At 38.4% G+C, this 18635-nt stretch overlaps 1 protein-coding gene across 1 annotated transcript in view; it reads right to left on the bottom strand.

Annotated features, from left to right (window-relative positions):
* Positions 1-18635, bottom strand: part of LOC131439651 (proteasome-associated protein ECM29 homolog) — a 28361-nt gene that overhangs the window by 376 nt on the left and 9350 nt on the right. Inside the window, exon 8 of the mRNA XM_058610939.1 lies at positions 20-2265. Coding sequence (XP_058466922.1) covers positions 20-2265 — 2246 coding nt within the window. The remainder of the gene's footprint in view (positions 1-19; positions 2266-18635) is intronic.

The following is an 18635-nucleotide window of genomic DNA, read 5'->3' as shown; positions in this document are numbered from 1 at the left end:
GTAACGACGTGAAACTAACCCGCCACATCAACAATAGCTGATAAAACGGTTTTACAAATATTCTCCAAAATCTCCCGATTCTCTGAATCCACTTTTGCCTTTTTCTCTTTGTTTTCTTCTACGACTATAGTCTCCTCCATTTTTAATAGATTTAATCTCTCAAGAAATCTCGCTAGTGATTGCAAAAGACAAATCTGCACCTGCCTGGTGTTTAACTTCAAGCACTGCACACACTTCTCCACAAACTTTGCCTGATAGCGATTCTGCGTTTCCATCGAATGCTCGGGCCATGCTTTCCCCAACGTTTCGCACACTGTCTCTTTTAGGTTGACAAAAATTAACATTTGCTTGTTTTTCTCGTCTGAAGAAATCACCTCTTTGTCGTCCTTATCCCCATCCGAGAGATCCTGCTTGTCAAGCAAATGCCAAACCATATTGTATACCTCCTCAAATCGATCTTCCTTCAGCTCGTCCAGGATATTTCCTAGTGATTTCAGTGCGTGTGTCCGATAGACCGGTTCCTCCTTGCGACACTCCTTCATCACGCCATCGATAATTCTCGTGTAATGATTAGTGTCTTTTTTCAAATTCTTACATAAACTAGCCAACGCTTGCAGCAGTTTTTCCTTGCCATGGAATGTTCTTCCAGAGATGTTTGCTAAAATCAAATCAATCAACTTATGTCGTACCTCATCATCCAGATTGCTGCTAAGTTTGGTGGCCAAAGTACTGATTGCGTTTCCTGCCTGTGCCTTCAGCAACCACGAAGGATCATTCAATTTATTTTCCAAAATCTCTAGGATCGCTGGTAAATTCATGCGTAATCCCGAGTCACCCGTATTTATCTCATGCCACAGCTCTTGCCACAGTTCATTGGTGGATTTGTTCTCCTCAGTTACCCCTTCATGCATGGCAAAGAACATGAGCGGTAGCACATTGGAAGAATAGTCTTTGAGAATTTCTTGATGACGCTTATTGATAGCTTGAATGGTCAACGGAACAGCACGGTTGGCTGGCTGTTCGAAATAAAGCTCCTGGAGCTTGGCAAATAGACGGACAATAGATTGTTCCTTTGCCGTTCCCATCAAGTGGCCAATAGCGGACGCGAAATATTTTCGAACCGTAGCGTTCCTATCCGATAGGCCACTAAAGCATGAACCTAAATATTTGCTTGTTAGTGGTTGCATTTCAGATCCCAGTTGAATACTAATTAAGCATACGAAATGAGCACAAGCCACTTTCGTACCCAGGTTGACACCAGTCTTCATTACATCCAGTACGGCTGGAGTCATTTTTTCCAGAGTGCCATAATCAATGTGTCTAATACACTTGGTTAAAGTTTCCATTGTGTAATGTTGCTTGGCCGCTTCAGCTCTCATGGAATCTACGACTTCCTGAGTGCCACCCTGACCAGCCATCATCGTTGATAGATAGGACAGCTTCGCCGAGTCCAGTTCTCCAGTAGCCCGCAACAAACATGGTACCAAACATGTTAAATGAGGCATAATCAACGAACCGGCCGAATCGATCAAATCCGACAGAGTTTTGATGCTTAGCTTTCGAATCTCCACCACCGTATTCGTAACTCCTGTCTCCAGAAACAATGGAATGATCGAACCCGACACATTCAATCCGGATTTAGAGTGATCGCTTGATGCTGCAGCAACACAAACCTTACTCAGCGCACCGGCCGTCCCTTCAGCAGCCAAACGAGTTCCTTCGTGAATATCGTCCATTACTCGAAACAACTGACTCCACAGAAAAACGAGCTCCGGTTCTGGAACCACTTTTTCATCTACTTCCATACGTTCTGTATCGTCATGTTTCTTGGTCATCTCATCACATCGTAGTTTCAATCCAGCGTTCCTCTTGATCAAATCTCGCACCGCCAAACAGCAGGCAATGCGAGTTCGCCATTCCGGAGAGGTCAAATTCTTACTGACATCCTCCAGAATTTCCCAGTAGTAAGCTTCAACCGTTGCCTTCGAATCACTGACTACCGAATCCCAGATACTGATCATCGAATTTTGAATCTTGGGCGTTGGATCATACTTATATCGAAACAGTCGCGGGACTATCTTTCCGAGATATGGTTCCATCTTCAGCTTGGCCGATTTCGAAATCGACTGTAGTCCGAATGCTGCACCCAACTTACTGTTCCAGGTGGCATTATGGTTCGCCAACTGCATGAACTGGTAGATCATTTCCGGTTGATTCAGGTCCGAAGCAAGACTGCAGAGTTCCTTGTACGTTGTCAAATTACCGCTGGAATAGGGAAACAGTGTAAGTAGTAAATAAAATAGGTAAGTTTAAGACTAAAATGTGTTTCACTTTTACTAGAAATTATGTTTGCTTCTCTGTACAACCATCGACTCCAACTGACTCACTAGATTTTACGAATTTGTATTACTCTATCGGAAACAAAGAAACGACCTAAGATGGCGCTCCTGCGTGAATAATATTACAAAAAGGCGGGTGGGTAATGTCAGGGACATAACTGGAGGACGTCAATACGAATAAAACTGATATACTGCTTTTTCACTTCTGAATATTAGTAACCGGTCGTATTAGTTGAACTATTCCAGAGATACCATGTCAAAAATTCGAATATCTTCAGACAGGACTGCAAAAGTCTGTAAATCCGGAAAAATAACTACGGGATTCATTTTTCTATAAAGTAGGGTAACGGCTCCCTATTTCATCTGAGCTCCTATTGTCATCTCATCCCTTCACCTCATTACTGTGAACATGAATAATATCTTACAAGGTACCAAACTATAGAATGTTTTAAAATGATTATTCAAGCTATTGTAACACTTTCTCATTGGAAAAAATGGTTTTAAATTCTTCCGTGATCGTTTTTTTTTTTTCAGTTAAAACAAACTCACTTTTCAATTTAGGACACATTCTCGTCTCAAGATTTACAGTTCGCCATGTTTCTGAATATCTACTAATCGATTCGACTCAAAACATGATCACTATTTCGCACGATTACACCACTATTGAATGCTGGATTACGTCGTAATTAGTAATGTTTACTTGCCACTTTTTTAATTAACGATTAAAAATTCAAAAATTACCCGACAAGCAATAAAAGTCTTTAATAATATGAGATGAAAGTTTTTGACTTAGTTCATTTGATTGCGCTTTCTTTTTCATCTCATTTGGTTTTGCAAAGTTGCCAAGTTTTCTCAGATTGTTACAAAAAAAATTGTTTTCCTTCTTCAAATTATCATCAACAAGTATTGATGATATTTATATTTCAATAAAACTGTTTCGGCATCAAATATTACCAGAAAGAGCGTGTTAAATACTAATGAAATAACCATTGTGGCAAATCTAGTAGCACTGTTGAGTGTGTGTGTGTGTGCTTCATCGACTGTGCACAGAGATGCCAGATATTTTCATAGAAAATACGTATCTGCTCTCTTTACTAATAAAATGAATCAGTTCAAATAGGTTTAAAATTTTAATATAAATGTTTATCAGTGTTCATCATCAAATATTTGCGCAAAAGATTTCCATTTTAACATGTGATTTGTCCGTTGATTAATAAACTTTTAAAGAAGTACTGCAATCTAATACTAACAGATACTCAGAGAGAAAAGTATAACTTTTTACTTCTCATTTTTTATGAACCTTTACAAATCTGTATTAAATTTAGAAAAATTGTATAAAATCTGTAATTTGTCAGTATGTGAACGCAAAAAACTATACACACTTAATTTCGTTCGGTAATTCTTGCCTCTTTTGACGAGTTTTGAACAGCCGAACTACCGAATATTTCCATTCTACTGATATATCAGCACAAATGAACATTTGTTGACAGCAGTACCTCAAGGTACCACAGTGATAAAACGTGAATTTTACCGATAAAATCACTTACCGAGATTTGAACAGCTGAGGTCGGTAATCCAATTTAAGTGTGTACAATACAGATAAATCTGTATAAATGGCATCTCTGGTTCTGCATTTTGTTTTAAGAAGGGCCAATGCCTAAATAGTAACAATTCTTTTTTTTTGTTTTATTTTAAGTTCTCCAAATTAACTGCACAGTTAAATTTTAAATTTAAAACGAAAGGTAACGAAAACGATCCAAAAATTGTTAAACGTCGAAATGATTCCAAACTATTCCTACACTCAGAAAAATATTATGGTAACAGTTACTATATAGAGGGCCAACCTGACCATGCGAGTATAGTAGTTTTCAGCCGACTATTAAATCAGATGATTTCAACAATAGTCAAGTTCATGTTTACTATAAACGGTATCGGCTCTAGAATAGTAATATTGAACAGTATATTGTATGAATAACTAATACGATTGAGATGGTTAGGCTAACCATGACCGAATATTTATTTACATTGTCTTTTTCGCTATAACCAGAGCCATGGTATTTTTAACATTTCACTTCTAGTTATTTCGAAACTAAAGGCAGTGGTTGATTCAACAATGCTGAAGATCAGCAAAACATGAGCTAATGTTAAAAAGTTTTATGAATTTGAATTCTAGAACAAGAACAACAAAATAGTTTCATGGAATTTTATTTTATTTTCACATCATATTAAATGATGGCATGCCTAGTGAAATGTTGAATAGCAACGTGGACACTGAGGAGCATTGTTTGGTAGCAGCAGTTGATCAAAGGCTTTGATGTCCGGTGGATTTTTTCCTGAAGCAGGAATGAGCAGCATGAAAGAAATTAATAGCCAAGTCCAGATGTAAACCTCGCTACCCACCTGCGATATGTTGGATGTTATTTCTACAGCGACCGATAATGAATAATAAATCGAATACGAGACGTTGATTTCACTGGAAAACGTAGCCGTTGCCGGAAAAATGGTTGAAAAATTGAATTTCAATGACGGAAACTATTAAGGCTACAAACTTTACTCACCTGCAAGACCTACCAAATTACACAAAGTCATCATATAAAATATTTTTTTCATATCAATCACTGATGTGACCCACGTACGAAATTTTCTGTTATATTGTAACTTTATGTGACAATAACATAGAAAATTCGTTTATTGACAATTTGTATAGTCAGCACAAATGAAATACATAGTCGATTAAAAAACAAAAAATACACGATAATGTGATTACTACATAAATTCTGTTGATATGGACAACATGAATAGTGTTTTCAAACTTCATAATCGTCTATCAAACCATGTATCTATTTATGGTAACATTATTATACTGTGAACATATTCACATGGTAGCAATAACTATTTCGCTTCTCATATATCAAGGCTCAAGAGCAATTTCACCTTACTAGAAATTGTGAGTTTAACTATTTGTTCTTATATTTGAGATGACTACCATTGTCAGTATGACCATGCCAGAAAAGTCATAAATACAAATAGTTTAGTCAAGTCGTAGTCTTTTTTTTTTTTTTTCATAAATACGTTTATTTCATAGGCAATATACATAAGTTTTTCTTCGCCGTGGCATCCACAATACATAGTAGTTTAAACCTAATACATTTCGAATATCATATTAGTATGTTGGTACTCATTAGTTAATCTAAACACTGTTTTTATCAAGCGAGTTGCTATTTTAAATTACATTAAATAAAATACATTTATTTTGTACATGATCTTATAACTATTTCAGGATTGTTTGTATCAGTTCACCACTTATATTCAATATCCTATAGTTGGCTATTGGTTGAACTCATGGAAGAGAAAACAGTTTAACATAAAATAAAATTTAAATTGGAACTCCAATGGATTTAATGAAATGATAAAGAAGTTTCATGTATGGAAGGTCACGACAAGCAAGAATGTCGCGAACTGGGACATTGGATAGTCTACCTTGGGTACGCAAGGAATTTATTAGTTGAGATCTGACATCACGAAACTCTACGCATGTCCAAACAACATGGTCAATATCGCGGTAACCTTCGCCGCAAGCACAATGATTAGTCTCGGAAAGTCCAATTCGAAGGAGATGTGCATCTAACGTGTAGTGATTGGACATGAGTCTGGACATCACACGAATGAAATCTCTACTCACATCCAGTCCCCTGAACCATGCCTTTGTCGATATTTTAGGAATAATTGAGTGCATCCACCGACCCAGATCATCTTTATCCCAAGAAGCTTGCCAGCTGGCAAGTGTTCTTTGGCGAGACGCGCTATAGAATTCGTTGAAAGCAATCGGTCTCTCATAAATTTCACCCTCAATAGCACCACGTTTGGCTAAAATATCGGCTCTTTCATTGCCTGGAATGGAGCAATGAGCCGGAACCCAAACTATTGTGATTAGATAATTATTATTCAATATGTCGTTCAGACACTGTTTTATTTTACCCAAGAAAAACGGTTCATTTTTGCCAGCAGCGTTTGAGCGAATGGCTTCAATTGCACTCAGACTATCTGTGAAGAGGAAATAATGGTTTGGAGATAATGTGACGATTACATTCAAGCTATAATGAACTGCTGCTAACTCTGCTATATAAACAGATGCAGGTTCTTGAAGCTTGAATGAGGCCGAAACATTATTGTTGAACATACCAAACCCTGTCGCTTCTTCCATTCGCGATCCGTCCGTGTAAAACATTTTCTCAGAGTTAATATGCCTGAACTTACTTGAAAATATTTTTGGGATTTCCATAGAGCGTAGGTGGTCCGGGATTCCACGCACTTCGCGCTGCATGGATGTGTCGAAAAATAAAGTTGAGTCAGGTACATTTAGGAGGCTGACACGGATAGGAATATATCTTGAAGGGTTGATTTCCTGTGACATATGGTTAAAATATACTGTCATGAATTTTGTTTGAGATCGAAGCTCGACTAGTCGTTCGAAATTATTAATTACCATGGGATTCAGCACATCACATCTTATTAGCAGGCGTGATGAAAGCTCCCAAAATCGATCTTTTAATGGAAGAACTCCCGCCAGAACTTCAAGACTCATTGTATGTGTCGAATGCATGCAGCCTAAAGCAATTCGCAAACAACGGTACTGAATTCGCTCAAGTTTGATAATATGAGAATTTGCAGCGGAACGAAAACAAACGCATCCATATTCCATCACTGAAAGTATCGTTGTCTGATACAATTTTATTAGATCTTGCGGATGAGCACCCCACCAAGACCCTGTTATTGTTCGAAGAAAATTTACTCTTTGTTGGCATTTCGTTATCAGATACCTAATGTGTCCTCCCCACGTGCATTTGGAATCAAACCACACCCCGAGGTATTTGAAAGTCAAAACCTGTTCGATTATTCTTCCCATCATATGAAGCTGAAGTTGCGCGGGATCATGCTTTTTTGAAAAGACGACCAGCTCTGTTTTCTCCGCAGAGAATTCGATACCAAGATGAACAGCCCAAACGGACAATTTATCTAAGGTATCTTGCAATGGTTTTTGCAGATCAATAGCTTTGGATCCAGTAACTGAAACCACGCCATCATCTGCCAATTGTCTTAGTGTACATGGGGTTACTAGACAGCTGTCAATGTCATTCACGTAAAAATTATAGAGGAGCGGACTGAGGCATGAGCCTTGCGGGAGACCCATGTAGCTAATTCTGATTGTTGCCAAATCGCCATGTGAAAAATGCATGCGTTTCTCTGACAAAAGGTTGTGCAAATAATTATTTATAACCGCTGGGAGTCCATGTTGGTGGAGCTTGTCTGAAAGAACATCAATGGAAACTGAATCAAATGCTCCTTTAATGTCTAAAAATACAGATGCCATTTGTTGCTTTTGAGCGAAGGCAATTTGGATGTCAGACGAAAGTAATGCAAGGCAATCATTCGTCCCTTTATTTCTACGGAAGCCAAACTGAGTATCTGACAACAAACCGTTCGTCTCGACCCAAGTGTCGAGACGTCGTAGAATAATTTTTTCGAACAATTTTCTGATGCAGGACAACATCGCAATGGGTCTATATGAGTTGTGATTGGAAGCTGGTTTCCCCGGCTTTTGAATGGCGATAACTTTCACTTGTCTCCAGTCAGGTGGAACAATATTTTGCTCAAGAAACTTGTTGAACAATTCCAACAAACGTCTTTTTGCGAGGTCGGGCAGATTCTTCACCAAGTTGAATTTAATTCTGTCCAATCCAGGAGCGTTATTGTTACAAGACATGAGTGCTATGGAAAATTCCATCATTGAAAAGGGGCTATCAATGGAATCATCATTTGAAGAAGACTCCCTAACAATGCTATGCGTAGGAACGGAATCTGGACAAACTTTCCTCGCAAAATCAAATATCCATCGATTCGAGTACTCCTCACTCTCATTTCCTACGTTACGATTCCTCATTCGTCTGGCCGTATTCCAAAGAGTGCTCATTGAGGTTTCTCTTGACAAACCTTCCACAAAATGTCTCCAATAGCTGCATTTCTTAACCCGAAGTATGTTCTTGTACTTGGTTTCTAAAACCAAGAATTTTTCAAAATTCTGAGGAGTTCCTCCTCCTCGTTTTAAAAACGTCTTGAAAGCATTTTGTTTCGCGTGTTTAGCATCTGAGCACTCTTTGTCCCACCAAGGATTTGGAGGTCTTCTGTTAGACGATGGACCAAGAAATCGTTTGGTTTGGGCTTGTTCTGCGGCCTCCAGAATCGAACAAACGAGGAAGTCATATTCTTCAAGTGGGGGAAGCTCTTCCATTGAAGTTAAGACACTTGAAATATTACTTTGGTATTTAATCCAGTCAATATTTTTTGTCAAATCATATGGAATATTAACTGAATTAGCAATGCCTTTGTTACTGCTAATTGAGATGATGATTGGTAAATGATCGCTACCATGTAAATCAGGAAATACTTTCCAGGTGCAATCTAGTCGAATTGAAGTCGAACAAAGAGATAAATCTAATGCACTTGGACGTGCAGGAGGTCTTGGGATCCGTGTCATGCTACCCATATTTAGTACCGTCATGCTAAAATTGTCGCAAATATTATATATTAGAGATGATCTGCTATCATTGTAAACGGAACCCCACATCATTCCGTGCGAATTGAAATCTCCTAAAATCAAACGTGGAGCAGGAAGGGCTTCGACAATTTCATTAAGCTGTCGTTGTCCAACTTGAGCTCTTGGAGGAATATATACCGAAGCAATGCAAATGTCCTTTCCTTTAATGTTTATTTGACAAGCAACAACTTCTATACTAGAAGTCGAAGGAATGTTTAATCTATAAAAGGAATAACATTTCTTAATTCCTAAAAGCACTCCACCATACGGGGAGTCTCTGTCGAGACGTATAATGTTAAAGTCATTAAAATTTAAGGCTATGTTTGATGTAAGCCATGTTTCGCACAAAGCAAATACATCACATTTTTGACTATGCAACAAAACTTTAAATGAATCAAGTTTTGGCATGATGCTTCGACAATTCCACTGCAGGACAGTGATTGAATCATTTGCGGCGGATGATAAATTATCCATCAAATGATACAAAACCTGTAAGAGCTGGCCATTGAGCTGATAACTGTTTCAAAAAAGTTCTAGCTATTGGAAGGAATGCTGTTATGATGGTCTTTAGAGGTTCAGAAATATTGAATGCAGCGAAAATCCATTCTACAATTTCCGAAAATTTCAGTAATCCTGTTGGTGAATGTGAAATGGAGCCCACTGGATTATTGTCTTTTCTTGAGCTAGTTCCTGGATTGGTTTGTGAATTTGACAAACCAGGAGGCACAGTTTTTGGTTTTAAATTTGGCTTTTTAGCTTTAACACGGGGATCTTTTTTTGAAGGTATAATTTTAGGTGTCTTTTTTGGTATTTTGTGGTTTGTTAATCTCCTCTTAACAGACCCTTGAGGAGTGACAAACGAGGTATCTTCACTATTTCCGTCAGAGTCAGATTCCTCTGGCTCCGCAAGATTTGAAAAACCGTTTTCGGTTTCCAAAGGGGAGACATGTATGACCGTTTTGAGCATTTCTGCATATGTGCGCTTAGACCGTGCTTTTAAAGAAAGCTTCATTTTGTCTTTACGCAGCTTAAATGCAGCGCACACTGAAAGATCATCATGAGGGCTTTCCCCACAATAAACACATTTTTCAACATCTTTATCGCAAAGATTATCCTTATGAGGCCCTTGACATTTGATACATTTGGACTTATTACTACAGTAAGTAGCTGTATGTCCGAATTTTTTACAGTTCGTGCAATTCATAACATGCGGTACGAAAAGCCGAACAGGAAGACGAATTTTATCGATATAGACATGGCTAGGCAATGCAGATCCGGCAAATGTTACGCGAAACGAATCTGAGGGACGATAAGACTTTTTTCCATCGACAATAGATGCTGAGTACAATTGTTTGCACTCGAGTATCTTAACTCCCTCAAGCATGGAGTTTTTAAAACGGCCAACTCCATTTTTAAGTAAATCATCTGCTGTCAGACTTGCTTCAGTCACAACACCGTCAATTTCTACCTCCTTCGATGGAATGTAAACTCGATATTCAATAGCAAATAATTTACAGGTTACAATATCGTTTGCCTGTTTCAAGTCGTTAACTACAACTCGAATTTTATCTCTATTAACCTTACAGATTTCTTTAACTTCAGAGAAATGTGATGTCAAATCCTTTGTAATTTGCATCAAGTTTAAAATCTTTTCTTTTTTTCGAAGATAGACTATCCATGGCCCAGTGGTACCCTGTGGATAATGTTTAGCCCTCGGAGTATTTAAACTTTTACTAGTATCCGGAATCGGATTCGGATGATCTTCCATGAGATCATCCATTACATTAAATTTTTTTTGTAAATTAATAATACCAAAATAAAAACTTATGTTTAGTAAAATTTCAGATATAAGAAATAAAAATAAATTAAATTAAATCTACCTTGTAGCTGATGTCTCTGTTCCTTTATCGTGAAGAGCGACGTGAAGCTCTTCCAACGATTTCCAATTGGCAGTCTTTTGCTGTTTCCAATTGGCAGTCTTCTGTCGTTTACTGCTATCTCAGTTGCTCTGCCGTCGTTGTGAACACCACTGCACTTGCTGTACCTGACCCCAGGTACAGTGCTTTTGCTCTTGGTGGCGATCAAATGCGATGCTTGCAGTGTAGCACCTCGCGATATATGCCGTCTCTTTTGATCCTACGCAGCGTACAAATTCTGGTACCTGGTAGATCAGCACTGGGTTGCTTTAGCACCTCTGTGCCTTTGCACCCCTTCGTCTTCGCACCTTTATGCGATGGCACCTCTGTGACTCGTCACTTCTATGCTCTCGCACCTCTGTGTCTGTACACCTCTGTGCGTATGAACGGGATGGCCTTCGTTGCTAGCTTTCCAGTCGGGAAACGCCCCGAATATTGCGTTTGCTATGGGCAGTTTAACTACCTGAAGCTTAGAATTGTCTCGGTAGCAGCCGTTAACTCACGAGCCAGTACAATCGAAACACAACCTCTTCGCTTGAATGGTTTTTACTGAATGATGATAGTCGTAGTCTTTGTTGTCTAGTTATTTATACAATACAGATGGTGAATAGTCATATATCATGCTCTTTGCTACTATTTTAGCGTATAGTAGAAATGACAATGAAAAACAGGTTGCGGTTACTATGGTTCTTTTCTCAGTGTACACTCAGAAAAATAAAATGGTAACAGCTACCATATGGAAGGTTAGTTTAACCATGCGAGTATAGTGGTTTTCAGCACACAATAAAATCAGATGATGTTAACAATATGCAAGCTCTCTTTTACTATGAATGGTTTTGGCTCTAGAATAGTAATATTGAACTGTATATCGTATGAATAATTACTTCTTATTTTTACATTGAACTTATTGTTCTAACTAGTGCTATGGTATTTTTGACATTTCACTTCTGGTTCATTCGAAACACAGAATTATGGTTAATTTGACAATGGTGAAGATCATTCGAACTTGCGAAAATGTTCAAAAGTTATATTAATTGAAATTTCGATGCAAGAATAAAAAGAATACATTAAAACCTGCTTTATTTTCCTAATACATTTTTACACTGATTTAACATTATCTAAAAACAGCTTCTCGCGACCACTCCGCCTTCGGCTTAAAAGTTTATTTTTTAATCACCAACTCGTTGGTCTCTCTAACGATTAAATGTTTCCTTTTTGTTTCTGTTATGAAATCGATCATATAATAAACCAGACGGGTTTTTACCATCGAATTTCTTGGGGAATAATACAGTTTCTATAAAAGTGTAGAAAAAATGTTATATGAAAATTACTAATAGAAGTATTTACACAGAAATTTAACGACGCAATTTCGTTGTTGGGATATGAAATCTGGAACTCTAATGAAGCATTATGTGACACTAAAAAAAGCAGACGCGTTAATTGACAATTTGTATAGTCGCACTGAGAAAATACATAGTCGGTTGAAAAACACCATACGACGATGTTCTTTCTACATAAATTATGTTGATATGAACAATATGTATAGTCCTTTCAAACTTGACAATCTCTATCCATATGTTTATTCATGGTAACATTATTATATTCTGAAGAAGAACTTACTCACATGGTAGTCATAACTATATCACTTCTCAACTTTATGGTGATCGAAAGTTTAATTTCACCTTACGTGTAATTGTCATTGGGATTTTTTTTTGTTATTTTAATGATTGTCAGAATTACCACGCCAGAAAAGTTATAAAAACAAATAGTATAGACAAGTAGTAGATTTTTTGTTCTAGTGCTTTTTACAATACAGATGGTAAGTAATCTGACATCATGGTCGCTACTATGATTTTAGTCCATAGTTGAAATGACCATAAGGAGCACGTTGCGGTTACTGTAATGTTGTGTAAAAATATCGTGTATTGTTTCATAGTTGGCATTAGGCCCTTTTTAGGGAAATTTCTGACATTTTGAACCTGAGAGTGTAATAGTGCAATATTTTGGTTTTGGTTGCTGTCGCGATTGCTAATTTATGGGATGAATAAAGGACCAACGATAGGATGAATATAAAGGGTGATTTTTTAAGAGCTTGAGAACTTTTTTAAACAATAAAACGCATAAAATTTGCAAAATCTCATCGGTTCTTTATTTTAAACGTTAGATTGGTACATGACATTTACTTTTTGAAGATAATTTCATTTAAATGTTGACCGCGGCTGCGTCTTAGGTGGTCCATTCGGAAAGTCCAATTTTGGGCAACTTTTTCGAGCATTTCGGCCGGAATAGCCCGAATTTCTTCGGAAATGTTGTCTTCCAAAGCTGGAATAGTTACTGGCTTATTTCTGTAGACTTTAGACTTGACGTAGCCCCACAAAAAATAGTCTAAAGGCGTCAAATCGCATGATCTTGGTGGCCAACTTACCGGTCCATTTCTTGAGATGAATTGTTCTCCGAAGTTTTCCCTCAAAATGGCCATAGAATCGCGAGCTGTGTGGCATGTAGCGCCATCTTGTTGAAACCACATGTCTACCAAGTTCAGTTCTTCCATTTTTGGCAACAAAAAGTTTGTTAGCATCGAACGATAGCGATCGCCATTCACTGTAACGTTGCGTCCAACAGCATCTTTGAAAAAATACGGTCCAATGATTCCACCAGCGTACAAACCACACCAAACAGTGCATTTTTCGGGATGCATGGGCAGTTCTTGAACGGCTTCTGGTTGCTCTTCACTCCAAATGCGGCAATTTTGCTTATTTACGTAGCCATTCAACCAGAAATGAGCCTCATCGCTGAACAAAATTTGTCGATAAAAAAGCGGATTTTCCGAATGGACCACCTAAGACGCAGCCGCGGTCAACATTTAAATGAAATTATCTTCAAAAAGTAAATGTCATGTACCAATCTAACGTTTAAAATAAAGAACCGATGAGATTTTGCAAATTTTATGCGTTTTATTGTTTAAAAAAGTTCTCAAGCTCTTAAAAAATCACCCTTTAAAACCTTTGAGATGAAATTAGGAGGACAATAGTGAACATATCAGAAGCGTTTCTAGCTGATGTTTTAAATATTATTTTAATTTCCGAGGAATGTGAATCAATTCCCAATGTGAAGCAAGGCGAATTAAGCAGAAATATGAAAAAATCATAGTGATTTTAGTGGCTAAATCAGGTTTTTAAGGTAACGTCCTTACAAATGAGATGAGATAGGGGGCCCTTACCCTATGAAACAGAAAAATGGTTTGGCGGGCAATAAAAAAAACATAAAAAATTGCGTGAGCATTTCAAATTTCTGTGAAAAACTCGATTTTCAAATCTGCAGCACTGTTTAAGATATCTGCAGATTTACAGAAAAATCTGCAGACTTGGCATCTCTGATTGCATGCGTGAATTTCAGTACTTTTACCTCGCATCCAAAATTGTAACGGTGCATACTAAGTATGACCTATTAACGATCAACATATATTAGCAGACAAATAACACTGAACAAATGAGAGTATAACTACAACCAGAAAAATCCTCATTCCAATGTTACCTACGTGAAAACGTATGTGATTTTTATCCATAGAACTTTTTTTGTAATACTTATGTGAAGTATAGGTAACACAGAGTGATCTCATGAGCTCTTAGTCCACTTCAGTATCTCCAACTAAATACCAAATTAAAAAAAATATGAGCACTCTTTGGAACACAGCCCGACGAATGCGCAATCATAACACCACGAATGAAAGCGAGGAATACTCCAACCGCTGGATATTCGATTTCGCTAAAAAAGTATGCCCAGACTCTGTTCCGGAACAGAAGATCACCCGCGCCGCGACACCAAATACAAACGAATCACCGTTTTCGATGGTAGAGCTCTCACTTGCACTTTTGTCATGTAACAATAAAGCCCCGGGATTAGACAGAATAAAATTCAACTTGTTGAAAAATCTGCCTGACCCCGCCAAAAGGCGCTTGCTGAATTTATTCAACAAGTTCCTCACGGGTAATATTGTCCCACACGACTGGAGACAAGTCAGAGTTATCGCCATTCAAAAACCAGGGAAACCAGCCTCCGATCACAATTCGTATCGGCCGATTGCTATGCTTTCCTGTATCCGGAAATTGTTCGAAAAAATGATTCTGTTTCGTCTAGACAATTGGGTCGAAACTAATGGTTTACTTTCAGATACACAATTTGGTTTCCGCAGGGGCAAAGGAACGAACGATTGTCTTGCGTTGCTCTCAACAGAAATTCAAATGGCATTTGCTCGTAAAGAACAAATGGCATCAGTTTTCCTAGACATTAAGGGGGCTTTTGACTCAGTTTCTATAAATATCCTATCTGAGAAGTTGCATCAGCATGGTCTTTCGCCAGTTTTGAACAACTTTTTACATAATCTATTGTCTGAGAAACACATGTACTTTGCGCATGGTGATTTGTCGACAATACGATTCAGCTACATGGGTCTTCCTCAGGGCTCATGCTTAAGCCCCCTTTTATACAACTTTTACGTGAACAACATTGATGAATGTATCAACACATCTTGCACGCTAAGACAACTTGCCGACGACAGCGTTGTGTCTATTATAGGACCCAAAGCTGCCGATCTCCAAGGACCATTACAAGATACTCTCGACAACTTATCATCATGGGCTCTTCAAATGGGTATCGAGTTCTCTACGGAGAAAACTGAGCTGGTTGTATTTTCGAGGAAGCGAGAACCAGCACAATTACAGCTTCAACTAGGGGGTGAAACCATAGCTCAGGCCTTCACATTTAAATATCTCGGGGTCTGGTTCGACTCCAAAGGCACCTGGGGATGTCACATTAGGTATCTGAAACAAAAATGCCAGCAGAGAATCAACTTTCTTCGTACAATAACCGGAACTTGGTGGGGTGCTCACCCAGGAGACCTGATCAGGTTGTACCAAACAACGATATTGTCCGTTATGGAATATGGATGCTTCTGCTTCCGATCAGTGGCGAACACTCATTTCATCAAGCTGGAAAGAATTCAGTATCGTTGTTTGCGTATTGCCTTGGGTTGCATGCAATCGACTCATACGATGAGCCTCGAAGTGCTGGCGGGCGTTCTTCCACTGAAAAACCGGTTCTGGGATCTCTCATATCGTTTGCTCATTCGATGCGACATTTTGAATCCTCTGGTGATTGAAAACTTCGAAAGGTTAGTTGAGCTTAACTCTCAAACCCGTTTTATGTCCTTGTATTTTGATTACATGGCTCAGAATATTAATCCTTCTTCGTTTGTTTCCAACCGTGCTCATTTCTTGGATACTTCTGATTCTACTGTGTTTTTCGACACATCCATGAGAGAAGAAATTCATGGAATTCCGGATCACGTGCGCCCTCGAGTGGCCCCAAATATTTTTTATAATAAATTTAGAACAGTCAACTGTGAAAAGGTGTTTTACACTGACGGATCAAACATCAACGAGTCCACAGGCTTCGGCATCTTCAATCAAAACATCACCGCTTCTTACAAACTCAGTGATCCGGCTTCAGTTTACGTCGCAGAATTAGCTGCTATTCAGTACACCCTCGAGATCATTGAAACCATGCCCAAAGACCATTACTTCATTGTCACGGACAGTCTAAGTTCAATAGAAGCTCTCCGGGCAATGAAGCCAGGAAAGTATCCCCCATATTTCCTGGGGAAAATACGGGAACATTTGAGAACTTTATCTGAACGGTCTTATTTAATATCGTTAGTCTGGGTCCCTTCGCATTGTTCCATTCCGGGCAATGAAAAGGCAGACTTATTGGCTAAAGTGGGCGCATTGGAAGGTGATATTTATGAAAGACCAATCTGCTTCAATGAATTTTTCAGTATTTCTCGTCAGAAAACTCTCGAAAGTTGGCAAACTTCATGGACGAATGACGAACTGGGACGATGGCTACACTCCATTATCCCTAAGGTATCGACGAAACCTTGGTTCAAGGGGATGAACATGAGTCGTGATTTCATTCGCGTTATGTCACGGCTCATGTCAAATCACTATACATTCAACGCACATCTCCGGCGTATCGGGATCGTGGAGAACGGGCTCTGCACCTGTGGCGACGGTTATCAGGACATCGAGCATGTCGTGTGGTCGTGCGTAGAGTATCGTGACGCCAGGTCGAAGCTACTGGAATCCCTCAGGGCCCGAGGTAGACCGCCTGAGGTGCCGGTTCGGGATGTGTTGGCGAGTCGGGATAGTTCATATATGCTTCTCATATACCAGTACCTTAAACACATTGATATACAAGTGTAATGTGTTATTCCTCGCTCAGAAAATATAATCTCTACCTACAGGTTCGACACTAACATCCGCCCGATTCTCTCGATCCCCGTCCCTGTCCACCATCTTCATTGGAATTAACAAGATCTTTTTTTTTTTGTCACTAACTTTTTCGTTCCCCTTTCCCTGTTTTTTCACCATCTCGATGGCAACTAATTAGATCTCTGTCGTTTTCAAACATTTTGTTCCCACACCCCTTTTTTACCCCGTTTCCCACAATATTTACTTCTTTTTTTCATTCTCTTCCGTAACATCACCATCACCGGAAGACCGCTCCAGTCAATGACCAGCATGCGGGCCTTCGTAGCCTGGGGGTGTTTCCCGCGGACCCTCACGGACCGAAGAATGCGGCCAACATAGAAAATTACCATCGCCATCTGGAATCATCTCATCCTAAATTCAATTCACCGGCCACTACCGATCGCCAGATACTATATTACATAATGATACTACTCTAGTTTTAAGTTAGACGATAATTAAGATTAGTAAATACCCTTGGCATCTTAGAGCTTAAGCAGTGTGCCTTAATATTATATTATATTATTGAATAAAAAAAAAAAAAAAAATAGGTATGGGACAATCCATTTGAGTCTAAAATTGTGTAAATCGGTTCAGCCATCCAGGAGAAAAGTAAGTGAATATTTTTCTCTCTCACACGCACGTACACACGTACAGACATTTCGTGTACTGTGTGCTGAGTCGAATGGTATATGACACTCGACCCGCCGGGCATCGGTTCAAAAGTCATTCTTCACAGTGATTGCATTAGGTTTTTTACCGACAGTGCTAACCTCAATCGGATAAACACATTTTGACAGTTCAGCAGTAATGTTTGTAAACAGATTTTTTTGTTTGTTCGTTGACAAATTGGATCAAACCATTTACGGTCCATATCGCCTAAATAAAATTTTAAAACATTTGTTCACGATTGAATACAGTTTGTTTTTGAGATTTATTAAATAAAAGTGACTAGACGCAAAGTGTAAAGAAGATTGTTCAAGATGTGTTCTTCGATTTTTGTTTAAGCTTGTTTGTAAACAGTACCGCTGAACTGTCAAGGATGAATGCTTGTTCATTTGTGTCGTCACGATGAAAAATCTAATACCTTTTGAACCGAGGCCAGTTGCAATATGTAAAGCACACTAAATTATTTGGAATAAAATGCGGACACAATGCGGTATTGGCGATACTTTGGATTAATAATAATATTGTCACGTTTAGAGATGTCGTAATATCGATCGATTAATAACTCTGATAATCGCGGATAAGTTAATCGATTAGATTAAAAATAATATTCGATTATTAAAACAATCGAATAATTTGAAAAATTCAATAAAAATGAATTTATGAATATGAATATGACACTGTCTCGCTTATATTCTCATCCACCAGAGTTTTTTTTTCAAAGATATATTTATTAAGGCACAATCTATTTAGGTTTACGATGCCAAGGTCTTGTCCATGTGGGTCCTCAGGAAACACCTTTGAGTCTTTGATC

This window comes from Malaya genurostris, chromosome 3, assembly GCF_030247185.1.
Source record: "Malaya genurostris strain Urasoe2022 chromosome 3, Malgen_1.1, whole genome shotgun sequence".
Taxonomy (NCBI): Eukaryota; Metazoa; Arthropoda; class Insecta; order Diptera; family Culicidae; genus Malaya; species Malaya genurostris.
This window is presented reverse-complemented; position numbering and strand designations above follow the sequence as displayed.